General features: G+C 51.9%; 2 protein-coding genes and 1 long non-coding RNA gene across 3 annotated transcripts; all 3 read right to left on the reverse strand.

The window, feature by feature from the left end:
* Positions 1-2,121: 2,121 nt before the first annotated feature.
* GPX1 (glutathione peroxidase 1) lies at positions 2,122-3,115 on the reverse strand. Its single transcript, XM_015874588.1, has 2 exons — positions 2,792-3,115; positions 2,122-2,708 (listed from the first exon to the last, which is right to left on the reverse strand). The coding sequence occupies exons 1-2, from the start codon at positions 3,020-3,022 to the stop codon at positions 2,343-2,345; spliced, it is 597 nt and encodes a 198-aa protein (XP_015730074.1). The 5' UTR covers positions 3,023-3,115; the 3' UTR covers positions 2,122-2,342.
* A 1,111-nt stretch (positions 3,116-4,226) lies between these two features.
* RHOA (ras homolog family member A) lies at positions 4,227-20,425 on the reverse strand. Its single transcript, XM_015874589.2, has 5 exons — positions 20,281-20,425; positions 9,431-9,588; positions 7,202-7,322; positions 6,040-6,170; positions 4,227-5,530 (listed from the first exon to the last, which is right to left on the reverse strand). Exons 2-5 carry the CDS (start codon positions 9,584-9,586, stop codon positions 5,357-5,359), a joined length of 582 nt encoding a protein of 193 aa, XP_015730075.1. The 5' UTR covers positions 9,587-9,588; positions 20,281-20,425; the 3' UTR covers positions 4,227-5,356.
* Positions 20,426-21,371: 946 nt separating this feature from the next.
* LOC107319606 lies at positions 21,372-21,985 on the reverse strand. The gene is made up of 3 exons (XR_001557865.2): positions 21,803-21,985; positions 21,551-21,669; positions 21,372-21,411 (listed from the first exon to the last, which is right to left on the reverse strand). It is a non-coding gene; the product is annotated as an uncharacterized LOC107319606 (long non-coding RNA).
* Between the last annotated feature and the right edge of the window lie 90 nt (positions 21,986-22,075).

A 22,075-nucleotide genomic window follows, 5' to 3' on the forward strand; every position in this document is an offset into this window, starting at 1 on the left:
AGGTGTGCGCTGGCAAGGGAGTAGCTGTTAGCAGACACATGTTACAGTAGGAAGGTGTAGGAGTGTAGATAAGAGCCAGATATGGAAGGGGCAATGTCTTCAGGCTACGGAATCATCTGAGTGCAGTGAAATGTCTCTTTCCCACGTGGTTCCAACACACAGTAGTGTTGGAGTGCAGGAGCCTGCACGAGGACTGCTCTTATTTGTGTGTGTCACTAAGGAATGATTCCAGGCTGCCCCTTCCACCACCACCCGCTGCCTGGGTGTGATTACAGCAGGCAGGGAGTGAGGCTGAGGCTTTCACCTGCTCTGCACATTTACTGCTGGGACTGCAGCACGTTTATAGCAGGATGGTTTGTATTTCTGCTGGCTGATTTTCATCCTGGAGTAACATCATCCTGCTGGTGTGCATCTGCCCTGGAGCTGCTGCTTTGCTTTCCAGCCAATACAGCCCCAGCAGCCAGGAGATAAACGAATCTCTCTGCAATTAGCAGTGAATGAATACTGTGTACAGCTCCAGCAGGCAGCTCTCCCACCTGGGGAGGGATCCCTTTGTGGGGCTGCCCTGGTGCCCTGTTCCTTGCAGCTATAGGGCTCTACAGAGGCTGCAGGCTGTGGGAAGTGGCAAAGCATGGAGGTGCCCTGCAGGGGTTCCTGCTCACACATTTCAAGTGCAGTGAGCCAAGATTAAGGAAACGGCACAGCTCACATGGAGGAAGGTTTTAAATACAACGCAATGAGCTCCTGCTGCCCGTCAGCCCCTGAGCCTGCAGTGTATTTCAACATCCTGCACTCATTAGGGAAGTGGATTTCACTGCAAAATGAATGCACCCAATCAAGCAGCTTCTGCTCCAGAGGCGAAATAAGGCACCGAAAACATCCTGTTGGTTGGTTTTATTTTTAACCAAGTTAAAAAGTGAAGGAAGTTAAGAAATAACCCGGTGAGAGTTGTGCAATCTGAGCTGCAATCCGGATTACTCAGGGCTAGCGGTAAGCAGGGTGGAGCTGCCTGCAGGTTCTGCCATAACAATAGGGCCAGGAGGGGCCTCGGATGTGCTTGCATTCCTGAAGCAGCCAAGAAGGTGAGAACAGGAAAAAACAAATAACATAAATCCCAAAGTTGAGTGGTTTTAGTTGTGAAAACAACACATACAGCTCATCCAGCTTAAAAGCATTGTGCCTTCCCAAGTTGCTGGTGTATGTTTGAACTTTGCAGTGCAACACCAGGTTTACACTCGGTGCTTCAAGGCCTTGTGAAGGGTAGATTGTACTGAAACTGAGATATCTGGAGTGAAAACTGACTGCAGGAGGACGTGTGCAGTGAGATAGCAGATGAAATTTGGCACAGACTCACAGTTTCCAGGGGAAAACAACCCCAGTTTCAGCATTCAGCTGCAAACTCTCTGTTGCTGCCCAGTAACAACGTGTCAAGGTTGTTGCAGCTCTACCAAACACCTGGTGGGAGTCAGAAACGTGGCAGCAAAGGAACTGAAACAACACAATGCTGCAGCCTGAACTCCAGCTCGCCTTCACTTTGAATGTTGCCTACAATTCTTGTGCCCAAGGGCCAAGAGCGATAATCAGAGGCACAGCTTCTGCATGAGAAGCAGTCAAACAGGCTGGGAACAAAAGAACTGGTTCTCCAGGAAGAGCCCTGTGTGCCTGCGCTGGGGCTGCAAGGTGACCTGGGCTGAATGCAGGATCACAGAGTCTTTATGGTGGGTGAAGATATCTTACACCCCCCCAGTTCAACCCATCCCAACTGCCCACTAAGCCAAGTCCCTCAATGCCACCTCCCTATGTTTCCTAATGCTTCCAGGGTCAGGGGCACCCAATAGAGGTGCACATCAGGCCGCCTCCAACACAGGGGTCTGCTGGGCAGATGGGACAGATGCTCCACCTCTGGGTCTCCTTTGGGCATCCACCAAGACAAAGAATGGGCAACCACAGGCAAAGGCTGCTCCTCTGCAGCCCCTTGGTACAGCAGTGGCTGCCAACTGCCTGGGCACGGCTCAGCCTGCCCCAGCCTGCACCCAGCCAGAGCCTGCACCCAGCCCTTGGCCATCCCCTGCCCCATTGTTAGTCCCAGCTCGCCCAGATTCAGCACGCAGTAGCCATGAAGCAGATAGATTTGGTCTTTATTCATAGACTCCCATGCCATCACCAGCCCCATAGGCTGCTGCCCCAAGCTGAGATCCCCCAAACATTTCACACGCAGCTTTGAAAACATCGGGCACACTTCGAGGATTTGGAAGATGCGCCGTCACAAGCAAAGCATGCGCGGATGGTGGGAGATCAGCCGGAGCAGCAGCCCTTCATATAACAGAGCTGCAGGCTTTCCTTTATTGCAGAGCCTCCTTGGGCACCTTCCGGAGCAGCAGCTCGATGTCGTCCTGCAGTTTGATGGTCTCGAAGTGGCGGCTGTAGCGGCGGAAGGGGACGCCCTCGGGGTCTACGAGGAACTTCTCGAAGTTCCAGGAGACGTCGTTCCGGCACACGGGGGACCAGATGATGTACTGCGGGTTGGTCATCAGCGCCGACGGGTCGTCGTGGGGGAACGGCAGCGCCTCTCTCAGGAAGGCGAACAGCGGGTGCGCTCCCTTCCCGTTCACCTCGCACTTCTCGAACATGGTGAAGTTGGGTTTGAAGCCGTTGCCGGGCCGCACGAACTCCAGCGAGCGCAGGATCTCCTCGTTGGTGGCGTTCTCCTGCGGGGAGGAGGAGCGGCCCCGTCAGCTCCCGGCCGCGCTGCCGCCCCCATATCGTTCCCCATTTATTTCCCACCCCATACCTGGTGCCCGAACTGGTTGCAGGGGAAGCCGAGCACACGCAGCCCGCGGGGCCCGTAGCGCTGCTGCAGCTCGTTGAGCTGCAGGAAATCGCGCGTGGTGGTGCCTCAAAGCGACGCCACGTTGACGACCAGCAGCACTTTGCCCCGCAGCGAATCCAGCGCCAGCGGCTCCGCTGCGCCCAGCGGCCGCGCCACGATCCCCGCCAGCCCCTTTGCTGCCATTGCTGCCATTGCTGCCCCGATCCGCTCCGCTCCGCTCCTCTTCCTACAGACGGACAGACGCAATAACACCCAGCCCGGCCCCACCTCGCAGCGCTTTGTCCCGCCTCAACCCATCCGCGCACCGCCCGCCCCTTTCCTCCCCCTTCCTCCTCTCTCTGCGCTGTTTGGGGCGGCTTTGGAGCCGGGTCGGGGCTGGAGGAGCAGGCGGTGCTCGGGCGGGGCGCAGCGCGTCCATGGGACCGCACAGCGGATGGGTTGGAACGGACCGCCCAGCCCCAGCCCCAGCCCCAGCCCTGCCGTGGGCTGCCTGCATCCCCCCAGCTCAGGCTGCCCGAGGCCCCGCCGTGACCTGGGGCACCTCCAGGGATGGCAGCCCACTGCCCAGGGGCGGCTCTGCGGGCGGGGATGGGGTCAGACGTGGGGTAACGAAGGGTTCGAGTGCGGGGGAAGCGGGGCTGGAGGAACACGCAGCCCTTACTCAGCCCCCTGCGGTTGATGAGCGGCTGCAGCGCAACGCAACGCAACGCAACGCGGGTTTGCTCAACTTGTGTAAAAGGAGGAAGAAGAAAGAAAAAAAGGGGCCTCCAACCCAAAAAGGGAACGAGCTCAGAAACTGCGGAGGATGAAATCCCCACGGACAGCCCAGCAGCTGAGAACTTCCTGCTCTGCCGATGATGAGCCCAGATAAGGCTGCGGGGTGCCCTCAGTGCAGCCTTCCAGTGCCTGAAGGGAACCTATAAACAGGAGGGGAGCCAGCTCTTTGAAAGGGTGGATAACACAGCAAGACAAGGGGAAATGGTTTGATGTTGAATGGGGAAGATTGAGGTTGGATGTCAGGGGGAAGATCTTTACTCTGAGTGGGGAGGTGCTGGAACTGCTGCCCATAGAGGCTGTGGATGCCCCGTCCATCCCTGGAGGTGTTCAGGGCTGGGTTGCATGGGGCCCTGGGCAGCCTGGGCTGGTATCAATGTGGAGGTTGGTGGCCCTGCCTGTGGTGGGGGGTTGGAGCTTCATCATCTTTGAGGTCCCTTCCAAGCTGGGCCATGCTGTGATCTCACCAGGCAGGGTGAGGGATTCCAGCACATGGGCAGCTCTTACCAAGACAAACACCCCCAAGTGTTTGCAGCCGTTCCACAGCCACACCGAGATCAGCTCTTCTAGTTTATCAGACGCTGGACCAAAAGGCCCGGAGTGAGCGATACAGACACCAGGATACAGGGAGCTTAGAAAACTGCCTTTATTCTATTAGTTGTTGGAAAAAAAAATGAAAATACAGAAAGTTTAGTTGGCTGCAGAACAGCAAGAAGTTCACAGGTTAGGAGTCTGATCACTACGCGGTAACCAAACCGAGACCAAAAGTTTCCTTTTTTTTTCCTTTTAATCCTTTTCCTTTTGATACTGGGTTCCAGCAATGAGCTTAAGGCAACTGAACAGTTCAGAAGCTCGGAGCGCGAGCAGGCTGCTGTCTTTTCTCATCCCTACGGCATGGAAATCAAACCTCCTCCCTGTGGCTGTGCAGACCACTCGGATGGTTGGGGTGGGTCAGACTCTTACAAATGAACATGGGGAGAGGATCAGCTGCTTTCCATTGGACTTTTATTTTTTTTTTTTCCAATACAGTTTCTTAAAAAACCCAGAACACCTTTAAACGCAGAGGTTACAAGTAACAGTATTAGGAAATCCAATTATACAAAAAATACTACATCTAAGCTGGGGTAAATAGATTTATTTTTGGTAACATACATTTAAACTGGCACTAATTACACAGTAACTAAAAGGTAACTAACATGAAACCACAGAACCCTCACTTTTCCTTAGCTGTAATGGGACTTGGTCAGTTCAGAGTTGATCACATCTTCAAACTAACGTTTTACCACCTCCCGAGCCCTGAACAATCCCACCTTCCCTCAATGTGACAGCGCTGAAGCTACGCCTGGTTCCACACACAGCCATTCACTGTTGGACTCAATTAGAATAGGACGTTAGTTATTAAGTAGTTACAGACCAATCCTCTGTGCTGACAGCATTTTCTCTTTCTAGAGAGAAGAAAGAAGATAAGAGAATTGTCTTCAATTAGCGCCTGGCATATCCTGTGAGTGCAGAAAAGGTTGGTTAGAGGAATGTTGAGGTTAACCTTGGGTGCACAGATGAATTTGATGCAGATTGTTATAAAAATCATGGTTGGCTTCTAAATACTGGTAGCAAGATGACTTGATTTTTAATCTCTTAAGTAAATTATAGATAATGAAAAAGGCCAGTAATCATACACTAAGATTAATAAACAGCACTTCAAAATTACTCAAGTGCAGGGTGCTGCTTTGGCCATCTTCTTCTGGCCACACTTTATAACAGAAGGCACCCGGACTTTTTCTTGCCACGCCGGGCTTGCAAAGCAGCTCTAGTGGCCATTTCAAAAACCTCCCTCACACCGTCTTTGGTCTTTGCCGAACACTCCATATATCCAAATGCACCGATGCGGTTTGCCATATCTCTTCCTTCCTCAGGTTTGACAGGCTCCTGCAGCAACACAAAGGAAAGTCAAAACCAAGCGACGTGCTCAGGAAGGAGCTGCAGCATCTGCTCTGATTGCTTCAGAACACAGCGCTGAAGCTGTTTCCCTTTAAGGCCTGATCATAAAGTGCTCGCCGTGCTACACACAGCAAGCTGCTGATGCCCACTTGATGCTCTGGGCACAACTGATGGGCACTTTCATTGGAACATAGAATGGCCTGGGTTGAAAAGGACCACAACAACTCTCAATTCAACCCCCCTGCCATGTGCAGGGTCACCAACCAGCAGACCAGGCTGCCCAGAGCCACATCCAGCCTGGCCTTGAATGCCTGCAGGGATGAGGCATCCACAGCCTCCTTGGGCAACCTGTTCCAGTGCATCACCACCCTCGGGGTGAAAAACTACCTCCTAAGATCCAACCTAAACCTCCCCTGTCCCGGTTTACAACCATTCCCCCTTGTCCTATCACTGCCCACTTTCTTCATGTCTTGTTAAACTCTCAGAAAGGAACCTGCCTGCTTCATTTTGGCCAGCTCTCGTCTTGTGTGTTCGTCATTCCTCAGGTCCTTCTTGTTTCCTACCAAGATGATAGGCACGTTGGGACAGAAATGCTTCACCTCCGGGGTCCATTTCTCTGGGATGTTTTCTGTTAAAAAAACAACAAGTGTGAGCACAAAACCAGTTCTGGGGCTGGTTTTCTTTTAAGGCTTCTGCCTGCTGACTTGTAGTAATGAGCTAAAACACAGTGATGCCCTTGTTATGCTCTCCACATCAGGTGCAGATAGACCTGATCTGGTGATACCAGAAGGACAAGCTGATGGACACCCAACATTTGGGTTTCCCTACGTCTCTCGGTAACAACCTGACATGGATTAGCACAAGATTTCAAAGAAGAGAAGGGAGAATTCTGATGTGAAGGGTCATGGAGTGTTTGGCTTCAAGAGATGCACTGCCTTTATCTCTAGAAGGTAAAGACAGGCACAGCCTTGCAGCTTTTTCAGATCAAACACAGACAGCTGATTTATACATGAAACACCAAACGCTTCAGCCTTAGACTCTGCACAGGAGAGGTGCCACCTGATAAACAAATATCTGCTTCCTTTGGAGCTCAAATCTTAAACCAAGCAGCTCTGTTCTCCACCACAAGCAGGTGCCACTCATGGGAAAGCAGAGTGGCCTCTGTGATCCCTTCTACCAGTGAGAAAGCCTCTCCTCCCCATGCTGAGCCCTCTCCAGGTCAGGTTTCTTCCCCACCATGCAGAGAAAGAGAACTCTGTGTATTTGGAACCTAGTCATTGGGAGTGCTTCAAGCCAATCTCTCTCCTGAATATAAAGTTGGGGGGGGGAAGGAATGACACACAGCAAACTTTTCCCATTCACAAAGGAAGGGAGTTGGTTAATTTTCCTGGATACAGTGTGATCTTGAGCATGTAAGAATGCCATTTTCAAGGAGAAATATTAATAATAGTGACAATAAAAATAATCAAAGTGCCACTCTGCATTGCAAGGTTCCTTAAAGACCTTGATTTCTGCCAACCAGATGTGGCAATACACACTAATGTTGAAGCTAGAAATGCTCTCATTGCAGCACATGAGAATACAGTCTATGGAATGATTTCCAAGGGGAATACAGCAACACACAGAAGCAGTTTTTCATTTAATTACCGACCTACTTACCTAAACTATCAGGACTATCGATTGAAAAACACATAAGTATAACATCAGTATCTGGATAAGAAAGCGGTCTAAGTCGATCGTAGTCTTCTTGTCCTGCTGTATCCCACAAAGCCAACTCCACCTGCAGCAGAAAGACCGGGGCAGTCAGACACGTGATAGGGATGCTGTGAATCTGAAGCAATGTGGTGAGTGAGGTATTGCAGTCAGTGCCTCTCAGGAGGAGGAAAACAGACAGAACTGCTTTGACATCAGAACTATCAGAAGCTGCCCATCTTGTAACTCCAAAATCCAACTTCTTGCAGCTTATGAGAACCTCTCCTTACATCCACATCTCACGTCAGTTCTCTGAAAGGACTTGAAAGCTACCAGCAGAAAAGCAAGATGGGGATTAAAGGGACCCAGCTGCACAGGGCTGAGCAGCCATTCGACAGGCATTCCAGGCATAGCGGCTGTCAGCAAAAGAGAACTCTCCAAGTATAAACTTTTTAGGATGATGCATATTTCCGATTGGTTTACAGCTGGAACCCGTCATGACAAAGAAACGTCAGGGTAACAATCCTTTGTGCACAAGTTCTTACAGCTCCATCTGAGCAGAAATGTAAGCTTGCCATTTGGTTGGGAACACAGCCGGTTTGTGCACAAAGCTTCTCGTTATTCAGAACTGAATAAAACTGCTCGGGGTCTCACTATTTACACTTCTACTTTACTCTTCTTCTCTTAGACTCCTATGGTTTCAAAAACAGAAAGAAGCCCACAGCAACTCAGATAGAGACAGACAGAACTCAAATGTGAGCCTGAACAGGCAAGAGGACAGCAGGCATGCAGCCCTCAGACAGAGAAGCCTGAAGCACTGCTCCACTGCAGGCTTTCGTAACCAAGTTTTTAGAAGACAAAGCACTTGGAATAAAATGTCATCTGCTTATCAAAGAGGCAGCTGACATTTCCGCAGCAGAAAAAGCACTGCTCGAGCCATTTTTATCTAGTGCTGGTGGCACAAGGCTGCACACAGCTGGCAGGGCACGGCTTCCTGGCCTACACATTGAGAGATGCAGGGGCTCAGGCAGAAGGGAGTGAGGCCATTTGATTGGGTGATAGGAGAGAGAAAGGGATATCAGATGCATTTTAAACGACAGTTTAAGATCTTGTATCTCAGATATGATACAGCAACTTTAGAAACTGTAACCATGAAGGAAAATGTGTTATTATACTGGCCTAAAAGGATATAATATATATTATTATTGGCTCTGATCTTGGCTCAAATCACAACTGAGCAGTTCTGGTGGACATTAAAGCAACTGAACTACCAGTGACAGGAAGGTATTCTGACTGTGCCTGAACCTACAGCAAAGGGACAGCAGGAGAGGCACAGGGGAGCTCAGCACCACAACCAGGGAGGTCAGCTGTGTGCTAACAAACAGGCTTAGGAAGTAGTTGGTCTTTCAAGGTATGAGGTTCCTGCATCAAATGCTTCCAGAGTACCCTGCAAAGTGCCCATTTTACACGGCAGGTGCCACTCGTGTGACACAAATGCAGGACTCTATTGAATGGCAGAGGTCTAATAGCTGGTTCCTGGAGCAGGAGTCTGGGGGGGTTTGTTTGGGACTCAGAGGTCACACAGATTCAAAACTACTTTTCCAAGTACTGAAAATGAAATTCACAAGCAATACAAAAGAAGAACTCAAAATGAAGCTCGGTGAGCACGTCTGGCTGCTAAGATCTGCGTTCCTGCAGACAAGTAGGACAGATGCTGATGAACACTACAAAAACGAAATCCCTCTGAAAGCCGCCAGTCATCAGTTCCAAAGAGGATTCTGCACGTTGCCAAGAGCAGGGAGGAAAAAAAGACTGCTCCAGGAACTTGTCTTTGTCCTCACAACTGCAGGACCCCATCAAGGCAGGGCTGCCCCTTTGCAGCCCCAACAGGCAGCAGCCCAGCATCCTCAGCACATCTTTGCTCGAGCAGACCACAAACAAAACTGCTCGTTTTTCAGCATCTCAAATTGTATGGGGTTAGAAATACACTGTAACACAAAATATGCTGTAAAAAGACATTGGATATGAGAAGGGCAGGATTTTTACTGCATGCAAACGTGATGTATTTATAAATAAATTGACAAAGTGAGTACTTAAAGCACCCACACTGACCATTTCTTAAAGAAGCGTGCTGATCTCTACGGTGTTCTGAAGAAACGCCCCTTCATTTTGATTGCTGTGAGCGTGTGTACATACCTGCTTTCCATCCACCTCAATATCTGCTACGTAGTTCTCAAAGACGGTGGGCACGTAGACCTCAGGGAACTGGTCCTTGCTGAAGACGATCAGCAGACAGGTCTTTCCACAGGCACCGTCGCCCACTATAACCAGCTTTTTTCGAATGGCTGCCATAGCTGAAACACAAGAGGACAACTTATTAATCCTTCCATTGGAGCTCTTAATTGAGATGCTAAGAAGTAGCAATTGTTATGTTTATAGTCAATGAGAACATCTAAATCGAGTCTCTCTGCTGTACACAGACACATCTGGAATGATGTGAGTTCAGATCTCCATCTTTTTAAGAGGCACTGGGCATGGAAGCAGCAGAGGGGAGTGGAAATGAGTGTGTTTTAGCACTGCCTGGCCTGTTCTGGAGTTTGAGACCTGAAACTCCATAGAAACCAAGTAAGCACACTCTGAGAAGTGTGTTTCAAACAATCCATTGAGCAGCACTTCGGTTTGAGGGCACTGACACTCTCCCCAGGCTGAGCTGGCCCAGCAACCCAGTGCCAGAAAGCTCAGTGAGTCACTTGGGCTGGGGAGCGCCCTGCTGCCACGTCAGAGTGCTCACAGAAGGATCTCCAGGTCTCAGCCCGCTCCTCCAGTTACACTCAGCTTGTTGCAGAGGGCTGGGAAGCACAAAGCTGGCTCCTGGATGGCACGGCCAGTGGCTTCATGGGGGCTGCTGGGATCTCTGCTGCTTCCTCCTCGGTAGCAGTTGAAAGAACAAAAGGAAATGGCACGAACTGCTGGGAAAGCAACAGAAGGATAAGGTGGTGTCAGGAATGGGAGGAAAGATGGAAGAGGTTTAACAAAAGCTGGAGTCAGGGTGGGGCTGAATGAGATGACAGCGTTAGAGCTGGCAAACATCAACAGTCAGGAGTGTGGATAGGCACTATCTGCTGGTCATCACTTCCTGCAGGTGACTCTGAAGGAGTGATATACAAAGGCAGCAGAACGGAGTCCAAGCCCACCAGAGGGCAACAAGAACCTGGGCAACTCCAGCAAGGGGATGCTGTGGGTACAAGAAATGCATGCAGCCCTAAAGGAGAATGGGCAGGTATGTGGAAGAAACTTCCAGCACAGGTTCAAGAATGCAGAAACCACACCTGAGTTAGAAAATCCCTGCAGCAGAAAGCACTCTGAGAGGCTGAGAGCACCTTGGAAGTGCTATATATTTGCTCCCACTGCAGGAACAAGATATAAAGAGGGTCTGAGATGCACAGGAATGGAACAGGACAGAACCATATAGACTTCCTTCTGCATACAGGGCAGAGGTTCTGGGCTTCTGCTGGGGGTGCCAGTAGGGAAGGACCCTTCAGCCATCAGTCAGGACCTGGGGACTCCTGGAGCACGGCTCCATCAGACAACTGCTGTAATCCAGATCTCTCCTTAGAATGGGCTACATTTACCTTATGAATACATGTGCACACATTTGTGTTATTTACCTTAGGGCTTTCGGGTTATTTTTACAACTGTGGAAGGTTTTAAAATGATACACGCTTTCAAAGGGTTCTCTTTCAGTGGTTTTAGATGGTTTTGAGTATTTCTAGCAATGGTAATATTTGATTTTACGGAACTGGGGATCATCTGTCCTCTGCACCAAGTCACAACCAACCCTGCCAGCTCTCACTACGACCCTTCAGAACCTCAATGCTGAGCCCTATGGACCCCTGGAGCAACCTGCTCCTTCTGAGCACGCTTCCCCTGCTGCCTGCCCTCAGCCTTCCTTATGCAATGTAAGCCCATTACCTCTTATCCTACTTGACACGGGCGTAGGAGAACAGCTTATTCCCTTTCTCCATTGCATACCTTCATTCAGCCTCCTCTGCAGGCAAACCCACCACAGCTCATCCAGCGTTTCTGCCAGCATCAGAGCGTGCAGCTCCAGTCAGGGGTGAGAAGAGATTCAAACTGAACCTCAGCTCAAAACGATGCCACCCTCCCAACCAGTGCCTTCCCCAGGTACCACAGGAGCTGCAGTTCCTCCCTCGGCACAGAGCTCACAGCACAGGGAGCTCCTGTTTGCTCAGCTGCCACACTAATACCCTTGTTACACGAGGCTATTTCCAAGCGCAGCACTCACGCAGCATAAAGCCCTGCTTGTTACAAGAACCTACCCAACACTCCCAAAGAATCAAAAGATGGAGAAAAATAAGTTTTTTCCCCATCTTTTAAATGTATTCAGCCCCCCACCCCCCAAAAACGTTGTTTAATGCAACAGAACCTGCCCCTTTAGTTCACTAAGCCCATTATTCTTCCAGAGGAACACTGGAAGTGCCCCCACTCCTGCAGACCCCAAAGTCATACTCAGAAGGGAGGACTACGGGCACATTGCTGCTGTTTGGGAGGTAGATATGGCCATACCCCATAGCCCAGGTGTGCCTCTCTACCCATAGAAAGTAATAAAGGGTGATTAAAGTCCTTCCCCTCGCATAGGTATCCTCACCACACACTTCATGTCACTGACACATTGGCCACCACCAGCTTTATGTTGCTGCTATGCCACGCAGGCAGACTCGAGGTGTCTTAACCAAACAGATCACTGCTTATGATGAAGACAAGCCACAGCAGCAGCCCAGCAGTCCCACAGAGGATGTTTCTGCTGTTGGGAGCGGAAATACCCTTTAGATTCTTTCCCACCTGTTGTTGCTACGGCCCTTAAGCCCAAAGTGTTGCAGAGTTTCAGCATCTTGCACACAGCTCTGCTGCCTCCCACACGCTGAGCACCAGGCAGACCAATGCCCAGCGCTGTGCTCTCTGTGTTGCCCTACAACCAGCCAACCCTGCCAGGGTGGGGCAGAACCCTGCCAGGGCCTGTGTTCAGTTCTAAAATACTCCCTTCTGTGAGGACAGAGGGCGAGGAGTTTCTGTAGTGATTCCATAGAGAAGGGCAGGGAGGGATGAGCAGGCCAAAGTAATTGCTGTCCTCTGGCATTCAAAAGCAGAATGACCCCAATCTCAAGAGTAGTTTGGAGGGGAAAGCGGTGCGGGCATTAGAATACAGGTCTGCTTGCAGGACAGCTGCATGTAGACTGTGAAGGGACTAGGGCTGAGTATGGAGCATTCCATGGGTGGGGGAATGGCACCAACAGCATCAACAGAGGAGCCTTCATCAGCTCCTCTGAGCACACAGAGCTCATGCAGGACAGGCCCTGCACTCAGCCGGCCATGCCTGTGAAGTAAAGGAAACTGACCCCAATTCACCTCTTAAGGAAGCTGCAAAACAGGTTTGCAATCAGCCTTAGGACTGCACTGAAAGGAAGGGAGGAAAGAGATACAATTCAGCCGTACAGGAGTTAGGTTTAACCTTAAGAAGGACATAGAGCAAAACACGCTGCAAGCGAGCAATTATTGCTATTATATCCAAAGACATCCAGAACAGAGCAGATGCATTGCACTGAATGCAAAGACAGCCCAGCTCTGTGCTCAGAGAGCTCACACCTGTGTGATACCACGTACAGCACGGATGCCTTGGCCACAGGACACCAGGATGCAAGCACTGAAATCATGAATGCTGCAAGGTGATGGTCACAACAGCTTGTTCAGTGATAAACAGCTGCTTGATCATGTGCAAATTGGCCTGTGGACATTCACACTCAGATAAGCCATTCCATATCCATGAAGGTGGGCAGTGATAGGACAAGGGGGAATGGTTTTAAACTGGGACAGGAGAGGTTTAGGTTGGATCTTAGGGGGAAGTTGTTCACCCAGGGGATAGTGACGCACTGGAACAGGTTGCCCAAGGAGGCTGTGGATGCCCCATCCCTGCAGGCATTCAAGGCCAGGCTGGATGTGGCTCTGGGCAGCCTGGGCTGCTGGTTGGTGACCCTGCACACAGCAGGGGGTTGGAACTGGATGATCTTTGAGGTCCTTTCCAACCCAGGCCATTCTACTATGTGTTGCTATCAAGGCTTTTGAGAAAGAACCACATTCTTTAGGGAGCATGGAGAACATGAGGCAGTTTTGTTTGACAGCGCTGCAAAATAGTTCTATTTCTAACTGCTGTGTACCACAGGAGCAGGTGGTAAGAAAAGATGGGTTTTTTTTGGAGGCTTATGTTTGAAACATAGCACTCAGAAGAGTCCCAGAGCTGGCAAAGCACGGGGCACATTACTGATGCTGCATGTTATATGCAATCCATAATGGATATTTTCTATTATATGACTTAAGTACAATTGAAAAATGCCACAGGAGGTCAGCACAGCTGCCAGCAGCACTAAGTGCTGGATGCAGGACCTTGAGCATCCATGCACAGCGCTCGGCTTTTTGCTCACAGGTTATTCTGACTGTTAGCCATGCTCAAGCCTGGCAAGTTTGACTAGTTTGGGAAGTGCTTTGCAAACAGAGCTGCCCATTTCCAGGTAACAAAGCTCAGCAGGACCTCGCCACTGAGAACTCATAACCTCCTCACTCCCCTGCAGCACATCCCCATAGCTGTGAGCAGGGGCAGCTCAGTGCATCACATCCCCCATACAACCAGCCTTGGTGAACCCTTAACGACTGATGGATTTTATACTGAGCAAGAAAGAGCCAGCCAGGAGTGCCAAACTAGAGCTTTACAGGCACGAGTGTCCCATGTGTGTCAGTTACACGCTGCTGGTGCTGCCCTCATTGCTGCAGTGCAAGAGATCACAAAGCTTCCCAGGACGCCGGGTTGGCACTCAGTGCCAGATCAGTGCTGGGGGTATCGTGTGACACCTCAGCACTGGATTCCTTGTATCAGATGGCAGCCTTTGCCCTTGCTTTCCTCTTCAGGAGGAATCCCGTGTGACAACACACAGCGCATCTGACCCCTAGAGAAAACTGCTTTTGATGGGGATATGTTTTCTGGATTTCTAGCCACTGCTCTCCACCCACTGGGGATAAACAGGAACAAAGCCAGGGCACCAACCCCAGCCTCCTGCCTTGCACTGCATGCAGCTGGCACAAGGGCAGGGAGGAGGAAGAGGAAGGAACAGCGTCCTGCATGGCTCCCTGAGCAGCTGCACACCAACCCAACCCCCTCCCAGCCAGGCCAGAAGCCTCTGAACCCGCTCACAGCTCTGGGCTCCCAGCCTGCAGGAGGAGGGAGCTCCTGCAGCTTAATGACACACTGTGAGTAAAGCCACTTCCTTCCAACTCAGAACCATCCCTATTCATTTCTCTCGCTGCCGCCCAACTCCCATGCAGGCACAGAGGAGCAGGCAGGCCACCTCCCTCACCCTCTCTGCTTTTAGCAGGAAGGAGCACCCGCTGCTGTGGCTCTTGCTCGGGCAGCACTTGCACTTTCTGCACTGGGGTAAGGTTTTATTCGCTGCTTCCTCCTTTGCAGGTCTGTTAATTCCTCCGTGCTGCTGCTTGGTGCATCAGGATCTGCAGCCCAGCAGCTGAGTGCCCCATAGGCACAGGCTCTGTGCTCTACCCCCATCTAAAAGCAGCCCCCGTGCATTGAATACAAGCCATACTGATTTCATAGCACATCTTACTGAAAGCGATGCACAATCAAACCCAAGGCCAAGAGAACACCTGCACTTAAGAACAGAACTGAAACAATTAGCACTAATTGTTTCCCAGTCCTCGATGAGTGACAGTGCCTTAATTCTTTCCTGAACGCTTTGTTACTCGTTCCATTATTGTACCTGGGATTGATGCCTCACTCTGATGGGATTATAATCATTAAGGCTGTCCTACTTCTCCTGATTATTAGCGCTCTTCCAGACTCCTTAAATCACTGCAGTAGTTCAAGAGCTTTCTGGAAAAACACACCCATGTAGACCCCCCCACTCACAGGCCAGACAGAGCTTCAAGCTGAGCCACACACAGAGCAGAGGTGTGAGCCAGCAGCTCCAAAGCACACAGTGATGTTCCATCCCTCCTATTGACAGAGATTATAAAGACATCTGAGATCTGACACCTCCTCAAGCTCCTTTCCCCCCCCAGCCAGGCGCTTTCTGTGCCTTCCAGCTTGTTTTTTCTACTTTCAGTTTCTACTTTTTCTCCCGTCCCCTCCGTACACCTTTCCTGCATTACGCTGTAAATGCAAAGCAGAACAGATGCTTCCATTTCCCTTCCAGGCCAGGTTACTCAGTTGACTCGCTTTCAACACTTGCTTACAGACAAACATCACAAAGGGAGGTTCCCAAAGTGTTTTTTTCCCCAGCCAGCTCGAGCCCTCACAGTCAGAATCTAAAGCTGCAACGTGCACAAGCAGAACCCTCCATCCAAACGCTGTTTTCCAAACACCAAACCCAACCAGATCCTCCTGGGCTCCCACAAGCTCCCTTGGCTCCTGCCAGGCTCCCTGCTGTGCCACCCTCCTCAATGTTCCAGCGGTTATGGGATGGATGCTGCTCCAGCACCCAGGGAAGAAGTTCACTGCAGCATTTCTCCTCTGGTCCATAGCAGGACACCTTCCCACCCTGCCCCATGCCAGGTCTATAGGGCAGGAAGCATTTAACTTGAGGGTGCACAGCTCCATCACCCCTCCATGTGCCTGTTGCTTTACTCCCACTGACCCCTCTTCGTTACGAGCACACACCACAGCACTTCCCTTATGCAATACCGAGTCCCAAGATTACTCCACACAAAATGAGATTAGGGCTTAATATTGAGGTAATTATAGTAGATCTGTGGATTTCCAGTCATGCGTGTGACCTGCGGGACGCTCAGCATTTGGACCAGCTTTCTGCTCAGCATCCCCCACCCCAGGTGCCCACCAGCTCCACAGGCACCTAAAATAAAGGGCAGGAAAAGCTCAGCTCCAAGCTTATCTACCCAGTTTCGAGCTTGGGCATTCCTTGCTTTGCAATCTTTGTGCTCAGCAGCACATCTGATAAGAGTTTTCTTCTGTGATTTCACCTGCATGGTCCTGGAGCTCCAAAGAAATCCCTGCCTATGGGAGCATTCTGTGGGGCTCAGCTGAAGGTTCAGCTCTAGGCACCTCCTGCCTTATCTCTGCTCACCCTCATTAGCCTCTCATCTACTTCCACTGGCATTGTGTACCCCCATCCCCTTTTCACACACAGCAATCAGGGCATCAGTGTGCTGTGACCTGTGAGCCATGCCGCCATCCTGTTTTCTTATTGACTCCTCTTCCCGGAGCTCCTCAATTGATCACTGCCAAACATTAAACTTGCATTTCCACTGAACTGATGACAAACTCTTCCTCGTAAGCGGCAATAATTAACTCTCACCCCACCAATTAAGATTATTTCTTCCCTCTGATTTGCATTTACCTGGAGTGAAACGCATTTGTATCCAAAAGCTTGGCCTGCAGTTCCTCCTCCTCACTTTTGGTCCTTCCTCTTCCCTCAATACCCACCTTCAGCCCTCACCAGATCCTCTGGTTGCACTGAGCAGATCCCCACATCTCCCCTCTGGATGCATTCAAACACCTGGCTACATTCACACATTTCCTTTGCAAAAGCCACACTGACTTCACCCCCTATAAGTTATCGGTCTCTTTCCATTTTATTTTTCCATTAAAATAAAAAATAGGCATTGAACTCTGTGACCTCCTCTTGAACTATTTTAAGGACTGATACCACACAAGCCATCTTCAGTTTCTCTGCCCTCATGCCGTTAAGCAAGAAGTCACATAGCAGAGCCACCAATGCAGCTGCTGGATTGCCAAGTTCCTTTGGAAACCCTCGTGCACGTACCATCCATGGAGCCTTGGCACCCTGTAACGATATTTATCACTTTTCTCTAAAATAACCTCATTGCTGACAGTGCTTCAAGCAGAGACAGATCATCCAACGAGGGCTGTTCTGGCAGAGGAACCTCTTTGGACTCCACAGTAAGCAGAGAGGATGCATGTAAGTCCGTTCATTTCCCTCTGATGGCTTTAGCATCAAATATTTCTATCACCTTCTGACCTTCCAGACTCCAGAAAGCTTCTTGCTTCCGAAGGGCTTGGAAAACAACATATTCTTTTGCTATCAGAATGATGTTGCTGAACACCTTTTCTGGCCGGTCCTCATGCTTTTCATTTGAAGGTGAGAGCTCACGCCCTCATTCACTTTTCAGCTCAACTTCATGACTTGAACTGTATCCCTACCAGTTACCTTATCCCAAACTACACGCTCATTCTCCTCTGTCAGTGTTCCACAGTGTAATTTAAACTCTTCCCAGCAACGTGTTCGATCTAAAGTGCAGAAGCCAAGCTCTGCTGTGGTTTACATGGAAGGCAGCCTTCCCCAATAGCTTTTGGACTGAGCCGAGGCACTCTGTCACCTCCTGACACAGCTCTCTCATCTCACACAGCTTTGGCAGGGCAGACAGGTGAAGAACTAAGAGCCTTCAGGTATAAAACACACAGCAGACGGAACTTTAGGAAAGAGCTCAAGCATTCCAAACCCCTGCCACAAGCAAAGACCATAAAATCCTTTACCTTCCCTAAAAGTAGAGAAGGTGAGGAGGAGGAATCGCGTTGCATAGAGCACAGGAGGACCCGCTCCACACTGCCAGCTCCAGCTGAGACAGAGGGCTGCAAAGCACCGCTGCCTTACTGAGCAAATAGACCACAGGCTGTCCTGTATCTAATCAACAACAGCAAAAAATAAACAACAAAACCCAAACGTTAGAGCTGGAGGAAAGAGAAACCCACATGTTGTGGGAGCACAGCCCAATTCTATGCAGTGACACCAGGCACATCAGTGGCACTGTCTGCTCCTTCCCGCAGCCCGTGCCCATGGCTGGTCAGAGAAGAGCAAATCCTCCCCTAATGTGATTCAGATACCTTAAGGAGAAGCCGTTCTAAGGATATCTCTGTTATTCCACCTCCTCTTTGCATCCTTTCTAAGTAAAAACACAGAGACAAGAAAAGGACGGAAGAGAGAGAGAGAGAGAGAGGACGGGCAGATGTGAGCTGCTCTCCCACTTCCCCTGTACTTTAAGAACCCTCCCCACGCAGCTCAGAGCAGGCAGAGAATAGATCTCACCAAGGTCACAAGGACCCGGACACCTGGCACTGCTGCCGAGCAGCAAGTCAGGGTAACAGCACCCATGGCCTGAACACAGCTCTCCATCAGTGTTCATTGGGGAGTAACACACGAGCTGTCCCAGGCTTCAATAGCAAAGGTGAGGGAGGGCTTGGTTGGGGAATGCAGCACCGCAGCCAGGAAAGAGCAGGAGGGAATGGTGGTAAAGCAGCAACCGTGGCAGGACAGCACAGAGAAACAGGGTAAAGCAGAACCAACGGGGCAAAGAAAGAACAAAGCAGTGAAAAGACCGAGGAAAAGCATTTCTAAAACCCTTCCAAACCACCCGACTGTTTCCATTTGGAATGTGCTTATCTGAAGGGCCATCTCCAGCCCTACATCCTGATGGCAGCTGAGACCACAGAGGATGTTTTTACCGTCAGTTCCTGGCTCAGGGAACTCCCCGCCTCCAGCAGTTGCTGTGGCACGAAGCCAGGGCAGGGAGCTCCGGGGGACGGCCCTGAACTCAGCTCCTCAGCCCTGAGCATTTCATCCTGGTGTTAAACGAGACAAATTGCCCATTAAAAAATAATTCACGTCAAGCATTTGCGCTGGATACTCTTTTAAAGCATTCCGGGGAGCTAATTAAAATGAAATCAGGCTAATGGCCGTTTCTTTTTTTCTTTCTTAAGCTTTGGTTCAACGCGGAGCTGGGAGCATTCAGCTTATCTAGAACACAAGCAGAGCCGTGTGGCTGCAGGCCCAGGTGGGAGGAGGACACGGGGATGGGCTGGGGGTGCCATCCATAGAGAGCTTTGGTGGATGGGATTCTCAAGGAGGGGTAGAGCTCGTATTGCCCTACTATAGGAAACACAGGACTAAAGCCCTTGGTGTTGCAGCCCGCTGGGTGGAGTTACAGGGAACAGTTAGAAGGAGCCAAACTACTTTTGGACATTACTCAGATAAGAGGTGACAGAACCGTGGTTTTAAACTCCCAGAAGGATGGAAAACAAGGGGAAATTCATCCCTCAGAGGGCAGCACTCTGCTCACAGCTGTGGGTGCCATGGCTGGAGCTGCCCCAGGCCATGGTGGGGAGCTGAGCTGGGGGCAGCAGCTCACAGCATCACAGAATGACCCGGGTTGGAAGGACCTCAAGGATCATGTAGTTCCAACCCCCTGCCTGGCAGGGCCACCAAACATACACCTTTACTACATCAGGTTGCCCAGGGCCCCGTCCAACCTGGCCTTGAACACCTCCAAGGACGGGGCATCCACAACCTCCCTGTGCAGCTCAATGCAGGTGCTGTGCTGTGTGATGGCTGTGTCCCCCCATACACCCCATACACCCCATACATGATCCCCCATCCCAGCTGTAGGCCCGGCCCATCCCGGCTCCTCCCGCTCGCCCCGCCCGCTCCCGGTCCCGCCCCCTCTCGCTCTGGCGGCGCCGCGCGGTGACGTCACACGGCGGGCTGCCATCACGGTGCCGCCCCGCCGCCCGCTCCCGTGGCGGAGCCGCCCGACCCCGCTCCTGTCCCGGCCCGGCCGTTCCCCGCCTTTAAACCCGCCGTGCCCCCTCACGGCGCCTCGTCTCACGGCTACACACACACACACACACACCGCCCTCCGCTCCGCTCCCCTCCCCCGCCGCAGCCCGGAAAGGCCCCGTTACCGACCCCGGAAACTTCGGTGCACTCCGCCGAGCGGCGCCTCGCCCCCGGCCCTTTGTGCGAGCGGAGCGGCCCCAACGCGGCGGCGGAGAGCGGGGCCCGGCTCCGACAGCTCGGCCGCCCCCGCCCCGCCAAAGGCCGCGCGGGCTCCCGTCGGTCGGGCGAGCCCCACCCGAGAGCCACAACAGCGCCCAGCTCGGGGAGAGAACCGGGAGAGCGGCCCCAGAGCGGCTGAGAACCCGGTACCGATACCTGCGGCCTCCGCTGGCTGCGAGTCCCGCCGCTTCCTGATCCACAGGCCCGAGCTCGAGCGGCGGCGAACGGAAACGGGCGGGGCGGGGGCGTGCGCGCTCACCGGGCCCGGCGCGACGCGGCACCGCGCTGCTCAACCGGCCCCGCCCCGACCGGAGCGCGCCCCCGAGCGCGTGCCCGCCAACAAACAACCAATGGCAGCGCGAGGCCGCGGGGAACGCCGGGAAATGCCGCTATAAAAGCACGGGTGCTATTTACGCCTCGCGGAGTGCGGGTCCGCGCATGCGTGGTGCGGGGCCGAGCTGGGCCTACCCGTAATGGTGGCAGTCGGCGGAGCTCGAGCAGGCGACACCGAGCGGAGCGTGCAGCTGTGCTGCTGTTACCGACAGCACAGCACACACTGTGCCTCTACCAACACTGCCCATCTCCCGGGCAGCGCTCTGCTGTCTGCTTCAGCCTTCCCCATGAGCAGGGCCGGTGCTTCCTGCCAGGCCTTGAGCCATCTGTGCGGCAGCGCCTGGAGCAGCCCCGGCCTTTACACTGCACGGTACTATTGACACTGCGCAGTGATGGATAACAGAGCCAAACGAGACACAGAAATAGGGTGGGGAAGTTTATTAGGAGAGATAATAAATATATATATAAAAATAACATATAAATAAATAATATTATATAAGACTATATAATATAATAAATAAAATATATTTATATATATAAATAATAATATAACAAATAAATATTATAATAATACATGGTGCCAGCATGTAGGCTGCACGCTGCTACTCCCATGGCATCAGCAGGGCCGGCTGTGTATGTGCCGGGCCCGACGTGGTACCCGGGAGCAGCTCTGCCGCTGGTCTGGCCCTCGCCGCTGGACCGGCTCGTGCGGCGTCTTCGGGGCCGGCTGTTACGGTCTCCGCAGCCGACGATCAAGAGGCGAGCGGCTCCTTGTCCGGGCCCGCGCTGGATGTCTGGCAATCAGCTCAGGCACCTGGGAACTGGGATCTGGCCCCGATGGTGCCTGGATGGTGCTGCTGGAGCTGCTGTCTTGGTGTCAAGATGCTCTGTGATGGCTGCACCCGTGCTGGCTGGTGGAGTTTGGGGCCAGCGTGTCCAAGTTGGTGCTGGGGGCTGTAGGAGAGACAGAAGGTGAATGGGACAGATCTCCAGCCACGGGGTGGGACAGGTTCCCATCCATCCTGGGCCAAAGGGACTTGAGCAATGCCTCTCCTGGCCCCAGCCCAGCAGCACGCGGCTGTTTGCCTCTTACCGGTGCCCTCTCCAGCACAGCTGTCGCACTCCCAGCTCATTGTGCCCTGACTCACGTTGGAGCAGCGCCGATGTGTTCCTTGTGCAGCACAGGAGCTGCAGAGGAGCAGCTGCCAGGGCCTGTGGAAAGCAACGGGTTGTGGCCGTGAGGACAAAGTGCCCTGAGCCAGGGAGTGCCCGGCACAGCTCTTGGTGCTCAGTCTGTGCTCCCCAGCACGTGGTGAGGCTGCGATGCCACACAGAGGTAACTCACCCCACTTCCTCTGCCTGTTCCCGGCCCTGTGGGTAACGGCATTCGTTGGCATCACAGCACCTATGTCTTCCTCCAGAGATGCATAGGCATCGTTTTCCCTCCCACATTGGACTTCTGATGCAAAGAGAGAGAATGTGGTTAAAACTTGGCGACACCTAAGTAAGACTGACCCAGACTATCTCTGCTAATTCCAGCCAACCCATTTCCACCTTCTCCAGAAGCTGACTCCTACAATCATGGGAAGCAATAGGGCCATGCCTGCAGGGGCATGGC

The sequence above is a fragment of the Coturnix japonica genome, chromosome 12 (assembly GCF_001577835.2).
Source record: "Coturnix japonica isolate 7356 chromosome 12, Coturnix japonica 2.1, whole genome shotgun sequence".
Taxonomy (NCBI): Eukaryota; Metazoa; Chordata; class Aves; order Galliformes; family Phasianidae; genus Coturnix; species Coturnix japonica.